Raw genomic sequence first — 23,320 nt, 5'->3', positions numbered from 1 at the left:
CCTTCTTCCTGCCAAAAAGCATACAACTTTCAAAGCTCGCAAGGCTTTATTTTAATCCTTTTACCCTTGTGAAGCATGCAAGTACCTAACACATTAGTTTCACACCATGTCCCCAAAAGAAACTTCTCAGATCTTTATCAGGATTGTGATACTGCCGGACAGTAATCAAACATCCTTCTAGCCTTGGCAGTCTATCACTATAAAGGAAGCAACTGTCAACATAATCTTCCCCCTCCACAGCACTCACAGCTGAGCATAAGGGAAGAAAGTCACACTGAAAGTCAGCCCCCATGGCAAGTTAGCAGGAACAATTTTATTTCTTCACAATCTGAATGACATCCTCATCCTCAAGTGTGTGATCTTTGCCAACTTTCTGCGGATTGTGTTTAACAGACGAACCCCAGACCAGCGCACTGAAGGGAAGAGAGAAAAAAAAATTAACTTACAAGGCATGGCAGTGCCACATAACAAACACCCTGCTTACTGTGACAGGCAGGTGCTATTCTGTATATACAGAAGGTTGCTTTCTAAAAGGATATCATTTGAGCAGGTACTCATATATGGGCAAAAGGTCTTTGTCTCAACTCCACCTGAAGAGTAGAAGCAGCCACAGATATTATTAAGCCAGCAAAACAAAACAGGCCCTTGTACAGATAGGTAAAGTACCTATCATGCTGTGGATTAGTTATTTTCAGGCTTTTAAACATATATAGTCCCAGGAGAGCATTTTGCAAGTAAGCCAGAGACAGAATAGCACAGAAACATTAAATCTAACCATAGAATCATAGTGTTAGCAGCAGTGTTCCCTCTAATTTTTCCCACACGTGCAGAATGAATTATGTGCACCAATATGGAGGTGATGTGTGACATCACCTTCATATTGGTGCACATAAAATTCATGTGGTGGGGATGGGGTCAAAGGAGTTTGGGGGCATACTCAGGACTGGGGCAGGAGGATTGGGGTGTGGGGGGGAGGTGAGGACTCCAGCTGGGGGTGAAGGAGAGTGCTCCAGGAGTACAGCAGGGGGAAGAGAGAACTCTGCCCAGCAGCACCTTGGCTGTGGAGGAGAGGCACCTCTCCCTGCCACAGCAGCTCCAGAGTTGGGGCTGCAGGATAGGCACCTCCCTGCCATCCACAGCAGGTCCAGGCCAGGCTGGCGCCCCAGCTGGTCCAGGGCTGAGTTGGGGCTGGGGAAGGGTCACCCCCATAGGCATCAACTCTGTGGGTGCTCCAGGGCTAGAGCACCCCCAGAAAAAAAAGTTAGCAGGTGCTGCTCAGCAGCAGCACCCACTGGCAGCCAAGCTCCTTCCGTCCTGTCCCCACTGATCAACTCCTCCCCCTCCCTCCCACCCACCATGAACAGCTGTTTTGTGGCATGTTGGGAGTGGGGGGGAAGAAGGGAGTGCAACAATGGGGCATGTTTGGGAGAGGAAGCAGGGAAGATGCAGGGCGGGGCCTGGAGTGGAGAGGGGGAAAAAAAAAAAAAAAATCAAGCACCCCCCAACTAGAGGGGAAGTTGGCGCCTATGGGCACCCCTCCCCGGCAGGTTCCCTGAGCACCTGCATGGCACTGAACAGGCTGCTGCACAGCTTACAGGGAACTTCGGTTAGAAGTGACCACAAGGGTCATGTAGTCTAACCACTGCCAACAGTAACGGAAGACAAATAGAATTCTATTCCAGTCAGGCTAGAAAGTCAAGTCCTGCAGTTTCCTCAAGTTATAAATATACTGGGGGGAAATAAGTAAAAAAAACTTGGCCCAGTATATACCATTGGAAAGACAATGCGGTGGGGGGGGGTTACTGCATTTCTGGCATATGGTAACAGTCTTTTGCAGACAGTACTTACTACTTAAATTCTTTAATAAGATTTTTGTGAATCTTCATACAAAAATCCTCCACTGTGGTTCTGGAGTCAGGAAGCACCACAGGAGAAGTGTAGTCTGGTAACTGTCCTTTAGGTTTGGTGTAGCTGCAATACAGAGTGACCAATCAGCCAATAACAAGCACTACCTCCCTTCCCCCCACTCCCAATCTTCCTTTTAACACAGCAGGGTCTTGTTTCCACACCACCCTAAATCACATCTTGAACAATTATTCTTGAGACTGTAGTGGGAGTCCTGATTTTTTGTAAGTTATCGTTTCACAGCATCTCTTTCATCCTCCTACTAGGAAGTAAGGCAACACAGATCCCAAAGCCGAGGAAACAGCTCTTGTCTGTTATCCCTATTGTACAGCAGACAAACTGCATGGCTTCTGATTTACTTATCAAATAAAACAGATTTTTGATGACAATGTTCTGTACCTGCTTGCAAGAAGCCATTATATCTAGAATGGATGAATGAGGACTCCCAGCTAATCCAGCAGCCATGAGAACTCACATTCGCACCAGCCTCAGGTAGTCCCAAATTCTCTCCAACAGATCATCAAAATTCCAGCGGTGGTGAGCAGAGATTGGTACACAGTGTGGCACTTTGTAAATGATATCCAGTTCTTCAATGGATATCTGGTCAATTTTATTCAGCACATAAATACATGGGATATAAACTCTGCAAAGAGAAGGAAACAGCGGTATGAGGATGTCAGCAACACCCAAAATTACTTCCTTCTACTCTCATAAGAAAAACCATCTGAGAGTGGGTATGAAACAAGGACTAGTGAAACTGCAATCAATATCTTGGCTTGTATTGGAAATAGACTTTGTAGAATAGCTTTTTTGTAATTTAAATGTAGGCATGCTACCCAGCAGGATTTCCATGCCCTGACACAGTACCTGTTTCCTTCAACAACATCGATTAAGTCATCAGCAGTGGCATCGCTGCGCAGTGTGACATCAGCATTATGAATTTTATACTCTGCTAAGATGCTCTTCACTGTTTCAGCATCTAGCTCGCTCTGAGGGCACTGTAACAGACACAAGTTAGACAGGGAATGGAGGAGTTTACATTCCGTCAGCTATTACAATTACTGATGCCAGCACCTAGCACAAAGTGCCTACTAACCAGAAATAATTAATATATTGCACATCACTGGAGCGGATGCTTTTGGCATAGATGGGTTCTGGCCAGTGGAGAGGAACCTCAATTCACAGTAGTATCTTATTGATCCCACTTGTCCCACTAATGGCTGTAGTAAGATGTTTTCAGAAGCAGCACTTCCATTCACTTAGTTACAACAAGTACTGCCTCCAAAAAGGTCATTGCTGCAAGAAGAAAGACCCTTTCCTAATCACAGAACCAGTGCCTCCAGATTCTCCATTCATGGCAAAAGCATCTTCCTAGAATCAAGCAGCTTTCTGAATCCCTCATCGTAACAGCCTGTTGCAATTTCCATACTTACAGTAGCTGTGAGGTTGATGCCACCTTTATCTTTCTTCTTATAACCAATGTTGGGGGGCTTGCTGTTCAGCCGTATTCCAAAGCCCTCCAGTTCATTCTCAATTATCTTTTTGTGTCCCAGTGGTTTCAGTACATCCAGAACAATCAGAATTAGGTTACAGGTTCGAGCAACTGAGGATCAGAAAATAAAGTTCCTCAAAAGGGTAAATAAACACACCCTTTCAAATACCAGTAGAACAAACAAACAAACAAAAATCCATCAAAGTTGGTGACAAGGTGAGATACCATCAGTGGGCTGAACCATACCTAGGTTGGTAGCAACTACAATTTAGTTACCCTCTGAACTTTGTTCAGAGGTCTACAAGAGCTGAATTTCTAGTCTCAGTCTATTTTCTGGTGTTTACATCACACAAAAATGGCAATCTTATAGTTCAGAGATTTTAAGGTCAAAAGGGACCATTAAATCATCTAGTCTGAACTTAAACCTACCTAGTTAATACCCTGGATAGCACACTGAAAGGCCAATGATTGAATGGCCCTGGAGAATTAATTATCTTTTTACCTCTAGAAGTAATAATTGAAGTCAGCTGGGGAAGCAATGTGGGGAACACTTACTCCCACTATCCAAGCTGTACTTCCAGTTTAACAGAGAACTTCAATCTTCAGTGCCACTACACTGGCACTTTGGGTGAGCAATAAGTTATTTCATGGCTGAATTTAAGACGAGGCATGATGAAGTTAGTGAAACCCATGAGAACCAATGAGGAATAAGTCATGTCACATTTTTAAAGCATCACTATATTTTCTGGCCTATAATCTATTTGGTTTTCCGTTACCAGTCTTTTAAGTGTTGGTCAAATAATGTCACCTAATGCAGATGTTTGATTCTTTAGGTCAGAGTCTAAGTGGCTGAAATAACCCTGATGTCTATGTTTTGATACCACAATAATAGGCATAGGAAACAAGTGTGAGAGAGAAATTAAAAACAGCCTTATTTAATGTGAAATTGTGTCGGACTCTGAAGCATTAGTGCACTTCAGGGCAGAAGCCATGATGACACAAAACATCTCAGCACTAGGAAAAGCCCAACCTTCAGGCAATCTAGCCATGCAAGTGGAAAATAGCTACGCCTCCACTGACTACAAATTAAATAACTCACTTCATCATAAAAAGAAACCAATGCTTCCACAGCATTAGAAATACTGACAGCACATATCAGGAGTTCCAGGGCCCAGAAAGCCATCTCAGACCCATACAACAATCACTCTGAAACCTGGCCTTTCCACCAGCATGAAAGATAATGGATAAATTGGCGACTGACTGCTTCCTCCAGCCCTGCAATACTCACCTGCAATGACCTGCCGGCCTCTTCCTTTCCCATCTTTAGCTCCCTCAATAATTCCTGGGAGATCAAGAAGCTGTGTGTTTAGAAGAGAGGAAGGAAATCCATTATTTACAGAATGCCTCTCTTCCCACAAAGGAAGAAGACCTCATCCCATTTCTAATATTAACTGAATCTATTGGCAATCTGAATAAACAATAATAGACAATTATTTCCCCTTTGAATACTACACATAGCTTTCATAGATTCCAAGGCCAAAAGGAACTATTGAGATCACCTAGTCTGACCTCCTGTGTAACATAGGCCCCATAATAATCCCTAGAGCATAGTTTTTAGAAAAAACATCCAGTCTTGATTTAAAAATTGTCAGTGATGGAGAATCCACCACAACCCTTGGTAAACTGTTCCAATGGTTAATTACTTTCACTGTTAAAAATTTACACCTTATTTCCAGTCTGAATTTGTCTAGCTTCAACTTCCAGCCACTGGATCATGTTATGTCTTTCTCTGATAGAATGAAGAGCCCATTATCAAAAATCTGTTCCCCAAGTAGATACTCGGGCATGGTAATCAAGTCACCCCTTAACCTTCTCTTTGCTAAACTAAATAGATTGAGCTCCTTATGTCTATCACTACGTGGAATGTTTTTTAATCCTTTATTCATTCTTGTAGCTCTTCTCTGAACTCTCTACAATTTATCAACATCTTTGCTGAATTGTGGACACCAGAAATGGATGCAGTGTTGCAGCAGCAGTCACACCAGTGCCAAACACAGAAGTAAAAGAACCTCTATACGCCTACTTGAGATTTCCCATTTGTCCATCCAAGGATCACATTAGCCCTTTGGGCCATAGCATCATACTGGGAGCTCATATTCAGCTGATTATCCACCACAACATCCCAAACTTTAATTCCCTTTCTGTACTAGTGGAATGAAACATGGTGATTTGTGTTATATGAAATGAGGAAGAACTCCCCTGCTGTAGGACTTTCCCACTGAAGCACAGTGAGAAGTACTGACAACTGCTTAAAGTTAAAACTCAAAAAAAGGTTTTTAGACGTGTCTTCTCAAAACATTCCCATATACTACTTTACCTCTAACTTATTAACATCAGACTAGATAGTTCGCTACAGCCAGAGCCAAGCTATACACCCCTCCTTGTGAGCAAAATGTTCTCACCTGTATCTTTGCTCCTTTGTATCTAATGACTCCAGGCACAGTAGTTAGTGTGGTGAACTCATATGCTGCCACTTCAGAATACACACCAGCAAGGTTACTCAGCAGAGTAGATTTCCCCACTGAGGGGAAACCCACAAACCCAATTCGAGCATCACCAGTCTTTGCAACATCAAAACCTACAACATAATAAAAAAAATTAACAAGAAAATTCAAAGGTCCTCTGATGTTGGAGAGGAGGCCCATTAGTATGACGTATACTTTCCAAGGGAAGGAAATGTAGTCCATATAGCTTTACTATGGAGGCACAGTCTACTTACTCCGGTGAATATGGAGTATCAATTCTGAGAGATGTACCTAACATGGACTACACTTTCACATTTAAAAATGAGGGCTACTGCAAGGTGCTCCATTAATTGCCAATCTCAGGTCTCTGCTAATGCAGCCCTTTCACTACATCCTCAATAAATCTACATACCAAATACCTAGAGATTAAAGCAATTTCTGTCTGAGGCTCTGTATCTAACAAAGAAAAAAAACCTCACTTGGTTCCTCGCTGTAGCTGCCACCACTATTCTGAGACTATCGGGGACATGCTTTGCAGCAGTGCCACAGTCCAATTTTACAAAAAGGAGGACTTGGGGCACCTTAGAGACTAACCAATTTATCTGAGCATGAGCTTTCGTGAGCTACAGCTCACTGCATCGGATTCAGTCTCTAAGGTGCCACAAGTCCTTTTCTTTTTGCGAATACGGACTAACAAGTCCAATTTTAGTAGCTCGCTGGAGCGGATCCAGTGAGTCTGTCCACCAGCACCGCGGAGCGCCCTCCCAGCGGCCGTGTGGACAAACCCTAGGAGCAAGTTAGGGCACCCAAAAGTCAACAGACGCCCCTTTGGTTCAGCTACCACCACACACTGCCCCCGGAAACGGGAAGTGACGCCTCTGGAGCGGCGCCCCCGAGGGGCGACCCACCTTCTCCGGGGCCGCCGCCGCCGCCGCCTTTCGGAGTGATGAGCTCCCGCCGCAGCTTGGCCAGGCGAGCCTTCAGCAGCCCCAAGTGGTGAGCCGTTGCCTTGTTCTTCTGCGTCCGGGCCATCTGCGGAAAGTCACAGCGCGACGCTACTGACCCACCGGGGAGGCAGCCGGGGGGAGGCCAGGGCCCGGCACTTTCTGCCCGCGGAGCCCCCCGCACCCTCCAGCCGCCCGAGTAGGCCGGAGAACCCAGGAGCCCTGATCCCCCATCAGCAGCCTGCGGGGCCGTCACCCCGGCGCGGAGCCTGGCCTCCCGCAGGGAGCACCACGGCCTCCCGGGGCCGGGAGGGGGCAGCAGCCGGGCGCAGCGCCCGGCACCGGGAGACCCGCAGCTGGCCTAGCCAGCCGCCCCCGGCCGCTCCCCGGGGAGCCGGCAGATCGGCCCTCCCCGTCAGCGGGTGGGGGGAGGGGAGGTACCTCAGCCTCTATCTCCGCGATCTTGGCCAGTGTCCCGCTCATGTTGGCGACGATCCCCGCCCGCTCGGCGACCAGCCACCCCGGCTCCGCTCCTCAGCCCCAGCACTGCGCAGGCGCACAGCTTCGCGGGAGCCTGGCAGCACTCGCGAGATCCCACCGAGTTCCCACAGCAGGCCAAAGGAGCCGGCCACCGCCGGAACATAGCCCCGCCCACTTACGAGCCAAAGCCACGCCCAAAGTCCTACCCACGCTCCGGCAGATAACTCCGCCTCTCCCCAAAGCCACCGCCTCCAGAGGAGAGCCCCGCCCGCACACGAAACTGCGCCCTAGCCCCTCCCTCTCATAAAACCGCCTCTCCAACCCGAGGAGGACGAGCCTCAAAGTCACAGAGCTAGTGGGTCTGCGGGCTGAGCGCCATAGCGCCCCCTAGGCGTCAGCACCGCCCTCTGCGCCGCGCAGCCTCCCTAGGCCTCACGTAAGCCTCAAGGCGTGGGATGTGGGTAGCTGGCACGCTGCGCTGTCTGCAGTGTGGTTAGAGTGGGCCACCCTAGAGATGCCCTGGCACAACACTGGAGGGAAGCTGTCCCCCCGCCTGCTCCTATCCTTCGCTCAGTCTCCAACCTCCTACTAGGTGCCTTTGCTTGGCAACCTGCACGGGGAGGGGGGAATGGAAACACGCCAGTCAAAGAGCAGCTCTAGTTGCTTCAGAGACATTAAGAGAAAATAAAATATCTTCAAGGGTTTCCTCTTTTCTACCAACTAGGCATGGCTGGAGAGAGGCTGGGGAATCCTGATTGCCCGCTGCAAGGCAGCGGATGCGCTGCAGAGATTGAACCAGGGATTTCCCAGTGTAACTAAAAGCATAGGCCACTACAGCTTGAGCTAAAACTCTAGCTGAGGAGAATGTAACAACTCATGTCCTCTGCAGATTACAGGCCCAGTGGGTTACACAACCTTCAATCAGTAGTCAGGTGCCAGAAAATTATGAGTCTGTGGGAAAACATACTCCTATTTCTATTATGGCTGTTGTTTGTATTACCATAGCACCTAGGGACCCCTCTCTTAGTTCTTCCTCCAGCTGCAATTCCAAGGCAATAAAACTATGACAATTTGTATGAGGAAGATTTCAAGGTTGGATGAGAGAGTTTTTAAATGTCTCACTGAAGCACACAGCAAAATCTTTCTTCATAAAAAGATAACGGTTTTAAAACTACAAAAGAAAGACATCTCCCTCCATATGAGTGACATGGTGGATCTGTAAATCTTATCAGTAAACAAAAAGGTGGACTGTGATGAGCAGTGCAGGCTCTCTGGGCCCTTAAAATAGGCCTTCTTGGCTGCATAACCCTCCCCAGTTTCCCAAATAAATCAAAGCAAATGTTGCATGGAGAAAGGGAGCTTGGACCCTGAGGAATCCCCTTCAGAGCTCAAGGTAAGAGGGCAGGGCAGCTGTAGCTAATATGTATATAAAACAGATCAGGTTGGGTAAATAGTGGCTTCTTGGTCCTATTGGGATCCAGGAAGTGCTAAAGTGATCCTGCTAAATGACCTCTCCCTAGCCTAAGGGGAGGATCCACAGGACCTGGAAGCCAAATGATTCTGGAGGACAACTAATAAAGGAAAAGTTACTATCCCTTAAAGGGGAAGCTCTTTACTATAGATACTTGTTTGGTTTATTGTGTATTGAAAATTTAGTTTCTTAAGCAGTCCAAGGAACTGAGGGCTTTACAAAGAGCGGTTACACTAGCCCTTAAAATAAATTTAAAGTACTACCTAAAAGTGGATTCCCACCCACCTCTTACCTAATAAGTATGTTCTGTGGCTCTTGTGGAGAGGCCTGTGGGTCTCTGATATACCACAAGGACTTAGTGCTGCACAAAAACACAGTCCAAACCTTTGGGTGTCTCCCCACAGCTCTGATCACATGATACTTCCTGTCCTGTTTAAAAAAAAAAGTCAATAACCATCCTGAAAACATAATTACTAAGACTAACATAACAACCAACCCTCAGGACCAAATAATTCCTAGTTCTATTACTGGTGTAAAACATACAAGCGTAGGTGCTTGTCCAGTTGGTTCTAAACTTAAGGGCACATATTGTATCTGGCTAAAAACTCACCCCTTTGTAGATTTTGGTTTAATTAACAAAGATACTAACAATAGCTCTGTTTAAGCTTGTTCCTTAGGCTTAGTTGCTCCTAGGGTTCCTACCTCAAAACTGCTTAGCCTAGACCCTCAGAAAGTAACTCATCTCTCTTATGTCCAGGGGAAATAAGGAGCTACCTGCCTCTGAGCTGGCGGAACCCTCCTAAGCCTTTCCCAATAGGATCAACATCTCCAACAGTAACAGAGCATGGTGTTTCAGGCAAGCACCACCAGCCTGCAACATAACCTTTTACAGTGCAACAAGGCTTATTCAAAGCAGACTAATAATGGGTTATACACGGAGTAATATTTTTTCTCTTTAGTGTGATCCCAGCCTACCAGGAAATATATTTGAATGGTTAAATCCAAAGAAGATATTGGAAGACTGACATGAAAATGGACAGGTGTAAGAATGGCAGTTGGGACATCTCAGAAAGTGACTGTTTAAGAAGTAAATAGTTGGGGATTGGGTAGTTGGGAATGGACATATGGAGGCACAGTTGGTATTAGGCCCTTCAGCGGATTGGCTAGAACTGGCGAACTGGAACAGAGCAGTCAAAAATTCAGAGGATACTACTAGAGCACAGAGACAACACAAGGGGGCCCTTGAAAAGGTGAGAGACTGGGAACAGGCAGGGTGGAATGTTAACAGAAAGCTAGATATCGTGTCAGGAGCACAATGTTAGGGACATGAGGAAAGAAAAAGGGAAGAAGAAACCAATAGAACCTGGGAGAAAATTAGGAGAGAAAGGGTCAGAAAGACACTGAAAAATCCACCTGAAAGTCTGACTGAGCCCCATATTATCTCCCTGCACTGAGGGGCCATGGAGGATGTGAGTTGCTGCTTTACCTGCCTCTTGTCTTCCTTTTTTTTTTTTTTTTTAATAGAAAAACAAAACTTTTAGCTGAGAAAGTTCTGTTCCCTAAGGCAGTTAGTTCTGATGAATGTAAATGGATTCAGGGTGATATCCCCACTACAGAGGTAATTATGTAACACGATCAACCTCTCAACTCGCCCAGTGCCTAAACATGGGACACAATTAGGGATGAAGACCCAAAATGGGAGACAAAAAATAAACAAGTATCTTTAAGAGTAGTAGAAATTGGACAGTGTAAATAAATTGGTCCCAGGATATGAGAGAGACAAGATGAGGGATAACTTTTACTGGACCAGCTTCAGTTGGTGTAAGGGAAAGCTTTCGAGCTCCACCAAGTTCTTCTTCAGATATAGAGAAGGTAATCAGAGGTCAAAACTAAATACAAGGTGGGACAGATTGAACCTCTTATGCTTAACAATGTCTCTTCCACACACAGAAGTTGGTCCAATAAAAGATATTACCTCACCCACCTTGTCTCCCTCATTGTGTAAAATCTCAACTTCTCTAATCAAACTTTATCAATAATATAAGATAATGAAAGCAAGGTATCACAAGATGGTGTAGGTGGGGAGCAAATTTGTATCTGAAATAACAGGTGCTCCTCTGTCAAACAGTTGAGAGGTATTACACGGTGTGGTTTCAGTCATGACTGCTAGAATAAGGAACTGCAAGGCATAAAACCACATATTCAGGTACACAACCACAGCCCATTAGGGTCATGAAAGATTAAGGGGGTGTTGTGGAAAAAAAATCAGAGTGGAAGTTAGATGATCTATTTTCTATTCTCAGCTCTACCATTCACTCACTCTACCATTAACACTCTGTGTGATTTTTGGTCAAGTCACTTCCCCTATCTGTGCCTCAGTTTCACTTGCTGTACAACAAAGATAATGCTTACTTGCCCTGCAGCAGTATTGAGCTTAATTCAATAATGCCTGTATGGCACTTTAGATCCTCAGATGTAAGATATTCAGATACCACAGCAATGAGTAGGATAACACCGATAGGTGATATGTATTATATGCACACAAGTTTTACCAAATCTCTGATTATAAACAATCTTATTCTTAATGGGCCAGAGCCCAAGGTCCTTACGCAGGTAAAACTTTTACAGAAGCCAATTGACATTTTTGAGTAAATTAAGTAAGGATCTTAGGATTTTGGGTAACTGGTGTAGAATGCAATGATGATTGTATGATTATAAAATTAATAATCCTGTAAATGTCTGTAGTCTCTGCCTTATTTATAGTCATATGTAAAACTTATTTTTAAAGGAGCATTTTGTGTTAACTAATTTCTTCAGTTATATGACTGTTTTCTATAACTGCAAAGGCAAACCCTTAATGAAAAAGTAGTTTATTCACAGTGCTGAAAAATACTCCCTTTAACACAAGGACCACTCTGGAAGCTCACAATGGAGTGTTACAGGGTTCTGTAGTGAACCCAACCATTTAGGTAAGTCTTGAGGCACAAGGCCAAAAGTCGTCTGCCTGCTCAGCCCCATAAGAAATGAATGTGTGCCACTGTAGTTACACACTCTGTCATGTCTCTTATTGAGTTTAATCTTTCATGCCAATTACACTCCGTTAATTATTGATACATTTTCCTACTCAGAAGAGCAGATAATCTTCATGTCTTGACTAGTTAATCTGTAAATGTCAGACATTAAGCACTGTTGCCTACTTAAATTACTATCTAACACATTTTATGAAATGGAGATCTATCTAGAGGTAGCTTGGCTGCCCAGGGATGCCCAATTCTTGGTGTGTTCAGCAGTTAGACACTGGATTAGGAGTCAGAACACCTAGATTATATTCTAGGGTGACCAGGTGTCCGGTTTTTGACTGAAACACCCAGTCGAAAAGGGATGCCAGTGACTCCAGACAGCACCACTGACCAGGCTGTTGACTGTCCAGTTGGTGGCACCGTGCAACGGAGCTGGCAGGCTCTCTGATAGCCTCCACACCGTGCAGCTCCCAGGAAGCAGCCAGCATGTCCCCTCTCTGGATCCTACACACAGGGGCAGCCAGTGGGCTCCACATGCTGCCCCCACCCCAAGCGCCTCCCTCACAGCTCCTATTGGCCGGGAACTGCAGCCAATGGGAGCTCCTGGGGCAGTGCCTGTAGATAGGGCAGCATGCAGAGCCGCCTGGCTGCACAGGAACTGGAGTGGCGACATGCCGCTGCTTCCGGGAGCTGCTTGAGGTAAGTGCCACCCAGAGCTTGCACCCCTGCCCCCCTCCTGGGCCCCCACCCCAACTCTGATCCCCCTCCTGTCCTCTGATCCCCTCAGCTCCAGCCCTGCCCCAGAATCTGCACTCCGCAGCCAGAGCCCTCACACATCCCCTGCATCCCAACCTCTCATCCCTAACCCAGAGCCCCCACTTGCCCTCCAAACCCCTCGATCCAAGCCTGGAGCATCCTCCTGCACCCCAAACCCCTCATCCCCAGCCCCACCCTAGAGCCTGCACCCGCAGTCAGAGCCTTCACTCCCTCAGCATGCCCCAACTCCTCGCCCCAGCCCTGATCCCCCTCCTGCCCTTTGAACCCCTCAGTCCCAGCCCAGAGCACCCTTCTACACCCCAAACCCCTCATCTCCAGCCCCACCCCAGTCTGCACCCCCAGCCAGAGCCCTCACACATCCCTGTGCCCCAAGCCCCAGCCCAGAGCCTCCTCCTGCACTCTGAACCCCTCATCCCCACCCCAGACCCCATTCCTGCACCCCAAATCCCTCATCCCCAGCCCCACATCAGAGCTCATACCCCCAGCTGGAGCCCTCACCCCCCAACCCTCTGCCCCAGCCCGGAGCCAGCTCCCGCACCCTGAACCTAGGGTGACCAGATGTCCTGATTTTATAGGGACAGTCCCGATATTCAGGGCTCTTTCTTATATAGGCATCTATTATCCCCCACCCCCGTCTCAATTTTTCACCCTTGCTATCTGGTCACCCTACCTGAACCCCTCATTTCTGGCCCCACCCCAGAACCTGCACACCCAGCCAGAGCCCATACCTCCTCCCACACCTCAACCCCCTGCCTCTTCCCAGAGCCCCCTCCCATGCTCCGAACCCCTTGGCTCTACCTGCCAGCCCGGAGCCCCTTCCTGCACCCCAAACCCCCAGCCAGAGCCCTCACCCTCTCTTGCATCCCAACCCACTGCCTCAGCCTGGAGCCCCCTCCCACACTCTGAACTCCTCATTTCTGAATGAGGGTGGGGAGAGTGAGCAATGGGGTGCAGGGGGATGGAGTGAGCAGGGGCAAGGCCTCGGGAGGAGGGGCGGGGCAGGGCAAGTAGAAAGTTGGCAATCCTATTATATTCCCATCTCTGCTACAGGATTCCTGTTTTTAAATCTGGTCACTCTGGGACTAAATGAAGAGATCAGATTTAAAAACTGGTTCCTTCCACTCAGGTAACTGAAAATAGAGCCTTTCCACTCTAAACTGTTTGGAAGCACAGAAAGGAGGGATAAAGTGAGGAAAGAAGGGAGGACGGAACACCGGGAGAAAGAGAATGTTTGTATCTAAGATGGCCACTCATGGTCATGTCAGATCAGATTTTGGGGCATTTGAGAGTAAAAAGGTTTTGCAATCAATGCTCTAGTGCAGCAGTTCTCAAACTTTAGGACTCCGGGGAGGGGGTGTGGGCTCTGGCAGGGAGTTTGGGTTCAGGATGGGGTGTGAGGTATAGGCTCTGGGAGGCAGTTTGGGTGCAGGAGTGCATGCGGGCTCTGAGCTGGGAGTTTGGGTGCAGGAGGGGGTGCAGGCTCTGGGAGAGAGTTTGGGTGTGGGAGGGGGCTCAGGGCTCGGGCAGGGGGGTGAGGTGCAGGAGGGAGTTTGGGTGCGAGAGGGAGTGGGGTGCGGGCTCTGGGCTGGGAGTTTGGGTGCGGGAGGGGGCTCAGGGCTGGGGCAGAGGGGTGGAGTGTGGGAGGGAGTTTGGATGCGGGCTCTGAGCTGGGCACGGGGTTGGGGTCCGGGAGGTGGTGAGGGGTGCAGCGCTTGCTTCGGACAGCTCCCAAAAGTGACTAGCACATCCCTCTGGCAGTGGCTCTTAGGCAGGGGGCCAAGGGGTCTCTGCACGCTGCCCCTGCCTGCAGGCACCACGGCCAATGGGAGTTGCAGAGTCAGCACTCAGGCTGGGGACAGCGTGCAGAGACCCCCCCTGCTCCCCTCAGCCCTATGCTGGGACATGCTGGGCGCTTCCAGGAGCGGTGCGGAACCAGGTTCCCTATTCCACCCTCTCCCTCCCAGCACCTCCTTCACGCTGGAATGTTCCCCAGTGTGAAGGAGGCACTGGGAGAGAGGGGAAGGAGTTGATCAGTGGTGCCCGTGGACCCCCTGGAGTACCCTTGGGGACCCCAGTTTGAGAAACACTGCTATAAGAAATTTCTATAAGCACCAACATGACTATACATCACTAAAATACATGTCCCAGCAATCTACCTGTCACACATTCACATTAATTTCTGGATACAAAATAAGTAAAATTAAGATTGACAATAAGACACCCACCATTAAGAATACAGGACTTTGAATCCAGGAAAACAAAGTTCTAAGAATATTAATACATTCAAATACCCTCTTTTCAACAAAAGTATTAAGTTTTTCAAACTTCTTTAAGAAAGACCTAATCAGACACTTATTCCTTCCCTTTACCTTAGGAAGCATAATAGGACTGATAAAATTAATGTTTTCCATTCTTATTTTTATTCCATATAGTTCAAATTCTCTGGAATCCAGAAAATGTAGAACCAATTTATCTGTATTACAGTAGCATCTAGAGATTCAACCAAGAAGCAGGGAAGGAAGGAACCAAATTCCAGAGAAGTGTATAGAGTTTAATAAGGAGACTAAAATCAGCCAGCTAAGAAACATGTGCAGTGAAAGCAAGGGCAGGGGATAAATGGAAGATATGGAAAAGAGCAAAAGTAGACAAGCAATTAACATTTTTCAAAAGAACTTTTACCACATTAAAGACAACTAAAATACCTACATATACTCCCAGTTACTTTTCAAGAATAAGGGTCATATTGGGTCAGACCAAAGGTCCATCTAGTCCGGTATCTCATCTTCAGATAGTGGGCAATGCCAGGTGCTTTAGAGGGAATGAACAGAACAGGTAATCCATGTAAACAATTGCTAAAGTTGTCACAGAAATGTTATGCCCTCTTGAATGGGAAGAACTGTTCACATGCTTGTGAATAAGAGGGCTGGTATACCACCAACCACCATCAGTATTAAGATGCAATCCACAATACCACAGAACTTGAGAACCCTTGCTCTTTGGATCAGCATTCCCATGGGATGCCTCCCTGTCAAAAAATAGTGAACTCACAGTAACCTGTAAAACTAGGCTGTTAGGGGCCAAGGATTCTCTTAGTTCTCTTTGTTCAGTTCCTAGCACAGTGGGGTCCTGGTGCCGCGGTAATACAAATAAAGTGACAATCAGCCTAATAAGTAGGGCCCTACCAAATTCACGGGCCATTTTGGTCAATTTCATGGTCATAGGATTTAAAAAATCATAAATTTAATGATTTCACCTCTTTAAATCTGAAATTTCACAGTGTTGTAATTGTAGGGGTCCTGACCCAAAAAGGAGCTGTGCAAGGGACACAAAGTTATTGTAGGGGGGGTTGCGGTACTGCTACCCTTACTTCTGCACTGTTGCTGGTGGCTGCGCAGTCTTCGGAGCTGGGCAGCTGGAGAGCGGCGGCTGCTGGCTGTGAGCACAGTTCGGAAGGCAGAGCCACCGCAAGCAGCAGCGCAGAAGTAAGGATGGCCTGATATTGCCAAACTTACTTCTGTGCCGTTGCTGGTGGGGTGCTGCCTTCAGAGCTGGGCATCCTGCCAACCGCTACTGCTCTCCAGCCGCCCAGCTCTGAAGGAAGCGCAGAAGTAAGTGTGGCAATACCGTGACCCCCCTAAAATAACGTTGTGACCCCCCTGCATCTCCCTTTTGGGTCAGGACCCCCACTTTGAGAAACACTGGTCTCCCCCGTGAAATCTGTATAGTAGAGGGTAAAAGCACACAAAAGACCAGATTTCATGGGGGAAGATCAGACTTCACAGTCGGTGACATGTTTTTCATGGCCATGAATTTGGTAGGGCCCTACTAATAAGTAATGAATGCTGAATTCATTGCCCATTAGAACAGTGGTATTTGACAGGAGTTAAATTCACTGAAAACTCAGGAAAGATATAATGAGTTACTAAAAGTGAAAATATGTCACCATATAGTAAACTAAATACTTACTATATAGTTCAGTGAAACAGAATTAAAAAGTAAACAAGTCACATGACTACTCATTATTATAAATTACTCAATTGTCTGTTAGGGATTACTCCACTAACATGTTGTAATCCATGTAGAACAATGTCCAACTAACTAACTTAAAGGTTATCATAACTGAATCAACCTCACAAGGTGCAGAGCATTCTCAAAAGCCATGAAAGTTGAGGATGCACAACTCTTTGAGAGGATTAAGCCCTTCGTCACCCAGCAGGACCCAATTCTACCCGCCTTATTTACATTAGTGGGTCCCATTGATTTTAATGGGTACACCTGTGTGAGTAAAGTGACCAGGAATTGGGCCACTGGGAAATGTGCTAAGACTATATTTATTATTAAAAAGCTAATAAAACTCCTGTGTGCTACAATTCAAATAGAAGATATAGCGCTTGATTGGGGACTGGTCACCGAAAGAGAAAAAATCATCAAAAAAAGATGTGGGGACAACATAGGAGCAGGAAGAGAGCAACAGAGAAAAGCTGGATAAAGTGGATGAGAAGAATTTTTTCTGCTGACAAAAAGATATTGAACAAAAAATAAATAACATAATCAAGAAAGAGAGATTTAGGGAGAACATGACAGAGAAAGGTTTCAGAGTAGCAGCCGTGTTAGTCTGTATTCGCAAAAAGAAAAGGAGTACTTGTGGCACCTTAGAGACTAACCAATTTATTTGAGCATAAGCTTTTGTGAGCTATAGCTCACTTCATCGGATGAGCTGTAGCTCATGAAAGCTTATGCTCAAATAAATTGGTTAGTCTCTAAGGTGCCACAAATACTCCTTTTCTTTTAAATGGACTGAGAGATCAACCTGGAAAAGCAAGTGAACTCCCTGCACTGAAGGTGGGTGTGAACCGTTTAAATATAAAACTAGTTATTTGTACTCCAATTAGTACATTATCACCAAACCAGTAATTTGCTGGTTCTGATGAAGGTAAACAAGTTACAGGATGATAATACTTCAAATAAGGTACTTACACGATGTGGTGTGGGGAGGTAGATTGCAGTCACCAGTTCAAGAATAAAGGACTCAGTCTTCCAAGTCTCAGGCCAATAATGCACAACTTGTCTTAAATATAAATTTTAAGAAATGGAGTTAAATTCTATCAAACATGCCTTATTCAACAGCTAATTTGCTACAATCTAATAGTACATATTGCATCTTAAATGAGGTAGCCTGAAATATATTTAACCTTCCAATGTTGATACAATAAATCTGTCATGGCCAGACACTGTAGTCTCGTATGAACTCTTATAAATATTAAAAATACATAGAAAGCAATGTAAATGGGTCAAGTATCTATTCTACTGTGAGTGGTGAATCCTTTTAATTAAAAGCATATTTATCTAATAAATAAGTGCAAAGCTCACAAAAACAAGTAATGTATGGAGCATTTGTTAACTGATTTAAGTATTAATCATCTATCGATAGCAATATTCTTTTTCTCTCCCCCCACCACCCTCTGAATCTTCAGTCTTTGGGTTTATTCTGGTTTAAACAGCAAGAAAGCAGCTTTGTGGATGATATGCCTTTAATAAAGGGAATAAAATATTGGATTCAGAAAGCTCCAAGACAGTTGGGAAATGACAGTTGATCAGATGGAGGATTGGGTGGGGGGACTATAAGGTAGGGAGGGGAGGGTTGATGGCTTGTGATTGTATATGTTTATGTTTGGGACAGAACAAGCTTGGGATAAAGTTAACTTGAGTAGCAATTAAGTGATCAAGTTAAATAGAGATAGAACATGTATGTATTTTAAATCTATATTAGCATTAAGAATAAACTGCTTTACATTTTACATGAGGGTATTTATGAGTGGTGCTTTAACAGCTGGAGAGACCATAAATATATGAAGGCCAAGGTATTAAGAGTGATAGGGTGAAAATAAAATAGATTAGATCTCAGCCTTAACACTGCAAGAGTAACCTCTGTCATGTAAAAGAGGTGAAGATACCAGTTAAATTTCTGTGCTGCTCTTGGGATTGCAGAAGGCTGCAGGTGATGATCTTTAACAGGCAAGATACATTAATTAGAATATGAGTATGAAGAATGCTAATCCAGTGCACTATTTAATGGAAAGAATGACTGGCTTCACTTTCCACAAATAACAACACTTTGGAGTTGAATATTTAACTTTCCGAACAAATAACAGGAAGCATGTTTTGGGTGATGCCCCTTTGCCGGAAGAGATGGAATGTTGGAACCAGAAGGTTCCATGGGAGTTGGAGAAAGGTCTTCTGAAGAAAGTGGAGTGTCAGCAGCAGGAATTCAGCTCCCCTCCCCCTTAAGGAGGAGAGACAAAGAAAAGGCAGGGGGGGAACCTTAATAGGAAGCCGGGTGAGAAGAACCGTGTCAGGGAATAGGGAGCTGAATAAAGCAAAAAGAAAAATAAACCAACAGAACCACAGGGGAAAAGACACAGAACTGACTAAAACTCACCAGAAAAGATAGTGAGTTCCTGATTATCTTCGCACTGTGTGTGTGAAGCCTGTGAATTGCTGCCTGACATGTATACTTAAATACAAATATTTTTTCCTCACTATATTGAGTACTCTTGTTTCTGTGACTGGCAAACAGATCTGGAGAACAATATTACTAGCATGTAGTATCTATGCAACATGTGAATATTTAAAGTGGATTTGTCACAGTTGAATCCAAATAGTCAAATCGCCTAACTGCATGTGTTTATATGTAATACACACAAACCTTGATCCAGTGGTAAAAAGCTACACTGACAATTCTCTGCCTTCAGTGTAGACAAGCAACTCCCACTGACATCAACAGAAATACAGCACACGGATTGAGGGCACTATATGGCCTTAAGTGTTATTACAATAACTCTGTTTTGGAAGTTGGAAGCTTGGTGTGCTCATTTGCACATCAATACCCAGAATGCTCCTTCAGCTCCACCAGTATTTTATACATGTGCTTTGGTCTGAGCTCTTGGGGGGAAAAAACTGAAAGTTTGGGATGTTCTTGTGTGAACAAAGTTCCATATTTTCCCCAGTATAACATTTTAAGTGAAGAAACCATAATTATCAATTGATCATCTGGGAATGTTTTTAATACCAGATCGAATTCAATTTCACAAGTGTAGAAGAGTACACTTGAAGCCTGTGACTTTTTAAATACTTCCTTAGAACAAAATGTGAACTGAGTGGTGGAAGTAGGGGGAACATGTGCAAATACAAACTGCTGTTGCTTCCCACACCAAGACCGAACAAGTTAAATTTAATCCAGAACTGAATTATTATGAAGCCATTAAAATAGGATTTTATCGTGGAGAGACCCTGAGGGCAGAAGGAAACCAGTCCAGAGAAAGCCCCTTATTAAACCAAAGTAGTGAGAGCTCAGGGCCTGAGGAACCCAGCCTCACCGTGGAGGGAGCCTTGCATGAACGGATCTTGGGGCTTGCTCAGCTCCACGATCCCAATGGTCAGTACAAAGCTAAACCGGGGCAGTCCCGGTTTCCCCAACATGGAGGGACGCGGGGTTGTGTAATCGGCTGCCTCGTGCAGCTCCCCCCCCGCCCCCGAGCAGCGCTTCCCCAATTGTTCGTCTCAGGAGGGATTTTGCCCTGGGTTGGGAGCGAACTCCTGTACTCGTTTTTGTCTCTTCCCCCCCATCCTTGTGCCCAGCTTTCCTGCCCAGGCGGAGAAGGGGGTACAGTGAAGGTCTAAGTGCGTGGGGTGAAGGGGGGGCTGTTCTCCCTGCAGCCCTTGGTCCCTTTAGGATTAGCTTTCCTCAGGCGTGGGGAGAATAGGTGGGGGCCGCTCTGCAGCGAGTCCAGGAGGGAGGGTTTTGCATTGGACGCTTTGCGCTTGCGGGGGGGTGAGACCGCTGCCCCCCCCGTCCTCTCTCCTGCGGGCGGGGTGGATGGGGGGGGCGAGCTGCAGCCTGGTTGTTTGGGGGAGGGGGTGAGTGCAGCCCCCTTCCCCCCATATGCTTCGGGCGGGGGCCTTGCTCCTGGCTCGGCATTGGAGGATCTCAGCTGGGGAGGGGGGAGGCTGCAGCCCCCAGCCCCCGCGGGCGGGGTGGGGGCTGGCCTGCTGGCTCTGGCTGCTCTTGCATTGGCGGATGCAGGGAGGGAGGGGGCAGGAAGCGGGGGGGTGGGGGGAGCCCGAGTGGCTGGAGGGGGGGTCTCTATGAAAAGGGTGGGGGGCGTCAGAACCCCAGAAGAGAGGAAAGTTTCCGGCGCTCCTGGTGCGGGTGCAGCGAGGCAGGCGGGGCCGGGGCCGGGCCCGACGGCGGCGGCGCTTGGTCGGGGAACAGCAGCCGGGGGGCCCCCGCTGGATTTTTGTCGGGGGGGGTGGTATCGCCCCCCTCCTTCTCCTCCCCCCAGGGGTGAAAGTGCAAGAGGAAGTGCAGCCGCTGCCATCTTTCCTCCGCTCCAAACACACAGGGACGGACGGAGCCGGCAGCCCGGAGCCCCCTCCCGCCCTGCCCGCTGCAGCCGCGCCGCGCGCCCCGGCCCGCTGCGGCCTCCGCGCCTCGTGGCGGCCGGGCCCGGGCCGAGCTCGCGCCGCCTCAGCTGCTGCCGCTCGAGCTCCGTGCTGCGCGCGCGCCCCTCCGCCGCCTCAGCCTTTTGTTCCCCCCCCCCCCAATCCCCTCGCGCTTTGCAGGCAGCGCGCGCCGCCGCCGCCGTCGGGCCCGGACAGCCGCGGGGAGGGGGAGGAAGCGGCGCGCGCCGCCGGGCAGCCTGAGAGCCAGCGCCGCCTGCAGGCCGCCGGGGGCAGCGCAGCCCCATGGAGCGGGTGAGCGAGGCCGCCGCCTGCGGCCCGTCGTCGGGCTGCTACACCTACCAGGTGAGCCGGCACAGCGCCGACATGCTGCACAGCCTCAACCAGCAGCGCAAGAACGGCGGCCGCTTCTGCGACGTGCTGCTGCGGGTGGGCGACGAGAGCTTCCCGGCGCACCGGGCCGTGCTGGCCGCCTGCAGCGAGTACTTCGAGTCGGTCTTCAGCGCGCAGCTGGGCGAGGGGGCCGGCGGGGGCGGCGCGGAAGGGGGCGCCGCGGAGGCCGGGGCCGGCGGGGGCGGCGGGCCGGCCGCGGGCGGGCGGGAGCTGGAGATGCACACCATCAGCTCCAAGGTCTTCGGGGACATCCTGGACTTCGCCTACACCTCGCGCATCGTGGTGCGGCTGGAGAGCTTCCCCGAGCTCATGACGGCCGCCAAGTTCCTCCTCATGCGCTCCGTCATCGACATCTGCCAGGAGGTCATCAAGCAGTCCAACGTGCAGATCCTGGTGCCCCCCGCCCGCCCGGACATCATGCTCTTCCGCCCCAGCGCCGCCGACCTGGGCTTCCCCCTCGACATGACCAACGGGGCCGGCCTGGCGCCCAATGGCAACGGCATCGCCGGCATGCCCGAAGACGAGGCCACGCGGGCCGCCCTCACCGCCGCCCAGTCCTCCTTGCCCGTCCTGCAAGGCGTCGACCGCTTGCCCATGGTGGCGGGACCCTTGTCGCCACCCCTGCTGGCCTCGCCCTTCCAGAACGTGGGCACCAGTGCCCCCACTTTGGGCACCAAGAGGGGCAGGGGGCGTCCCCGCAAAGCAAACCTCTTGGACTCTATGATGTTTGGTACCCCAGGGGGCCTGCGAGAGGCTGGCATCCTTCCTTGTGGCCTCTGTGGGAAAGTGTTTACCGACGCCAATCGTCTGCGGCAGCATGAGGCTCAGCATGGGGTGACCAGCTTACAGTTGGGTTACATAGACATCCCACCGCCAAGGCTTGGTGAAAACGGGGTGCCTGGTCAGGATGATCCTGACGCCCCCCGAAAGAGGAGCAGGACAAGGAAGCAGGTGGCCTGTGAGATCTGTGGCAAGATTTTTCGGGACGTGTACCACCTGAATCGGCACAAGCTGTCGCACTCCGGCGAGAAGCCATATTCTTGTCCAGTGTGTGGGCTACGGTTCAAGCGGAAAGACAGGATGTCCTATCATGTTCGGTCTCACGATGGCTCTGTGGGAAAGCCCTACATCTGCCAGAGTTGTGGAAAAGGCTTCTCCAGGTAAGAGGACACTGGTGTGAATCATAAATGGAAAAGACCCAGAAGGTTATCTAGTCCACCTCTTGAGGACCAGTGTAGAATCCTACGCTGCTAGTTTTAAGTACCCCAAGGAATGGGACTTTCATCACTTTCTTGGGGAGACTATTTTACCGCTCTGTAGAAGAGTTAACTAGTAATTAAATCACAAAATGGGGAGTTGGATGAGTCCTGGGTAACATTCCCAGTTTTGTCGTGATAGTGGGCAAGTTACCCTTCTGTGAAATGGGTATTGAAATAATTGGGTGTTCAGAGGCTTAATTATGGGTTGTGAAGTGATTTGAAGCCCTCCACTGCAAGTTGCTATTGAAGTGCAAACTATTAATAGATCTTAAAATGACTTTTTTCTGATTAACAGTCTACATTTTCATTGTCTTAACTTCACTCCATTTATCCTAGTGTGTAATCACCCAGATATGAATGAAGAGTTGATATTTCAAAGTCTGTGGCAACAGTTATCTCTTTAACACATGGTCTTTGTGTCCTTTGTGTTTACAGCATCCTGAAGGGGATCCTGTTTCTACACTGCAGTATACATAAGATCTGTGCATTTAATGTGGCTGATATTTGTTGTCACTTAAGTGAACTCCCACAAACAAGTAGATCTTTGATACTGTCTTAATATGGCTTGTGTGTATCTTGTGGTTTGAGTTCAGG

General features: G+C 47.9%; 2 protein-coding genes across 5 annotated transcripts in view; one reads left to right on the top strand and one right to left on the bottom strand.

Moving 5' to 3' along the window:
* Positions 1–293: 293 nt before the first annotated feature.
* DRG1 (developmentally regulated GTP binding protein 1) lies at positions 294–7,498 on the bottom strand. Its single transcript, XM_077834926.1, has 9 exons — positions 7,308–7,498; positions 6,831–6,954; positions 5,860–6,035; positions 4,686–4,755; positions 3,339–3,508; positions 2,773–2,903; positions 2,381–2,548; positions 1,849–1,971; positions 294–413 (listed from the first exon to the last, which is right to left on the bottom strand). The coding sequence occupies exons 1-9, from the start codon at positions 7,347–7,349 to the stop codon at positions 314–316; spliced, it is 1,104 nt and encodes a 367-aa protein (XP_077691052.1). The 5' UTR covers positions 7,350–7,498; the 3' UTR covers positions 294–313.
* A 13,796-nt stretch (positions 7,499–21,294) lies between these two features.
* Positions 21,295–23,320, top strand: part of PATZ1 (POZ/BTB and AT hook containing zinc finger 1) — a 30,369-nt gene continuing 28,343 nt past the window's right edge. For all 4 annotated transcript variants that reach the window (XR_013348092.1, XM_077835232.1, XM_077835231.1 and 1 more), the window contains exon 1: positions 21,295–22,627. Coding sequence is in view for 3 of the 4 variants with exons in the window: in XM_077835232.1 (XP_077691358.1) it covers positions 21,360–22,627 (1,268 nt within the window). In the remaining variant the exon portion in view is untranslated. The remainder of the gene's footprint in view (positions 22,628–23,320) is intronic.

Source organism: Eretmochelys imbricata, chromosome 15 (assembly GCF_965152235.1).
Source record: "Eretmochelys imbricata isolate rEreImb1 chromosome 15, rEreImb1.hap1, whole genome shotgun sequence".
Lineage (NCBI taxonomy): Eukaryota > Metazoa > Chordata > Testudines > Cheloniidae > Eretmochelys > Eretmochelys imbricata.
Note: the sequence above shows the minus strand (reverse complement) of the source record. Positions and strands in the feature narration are given on the sequence as shown.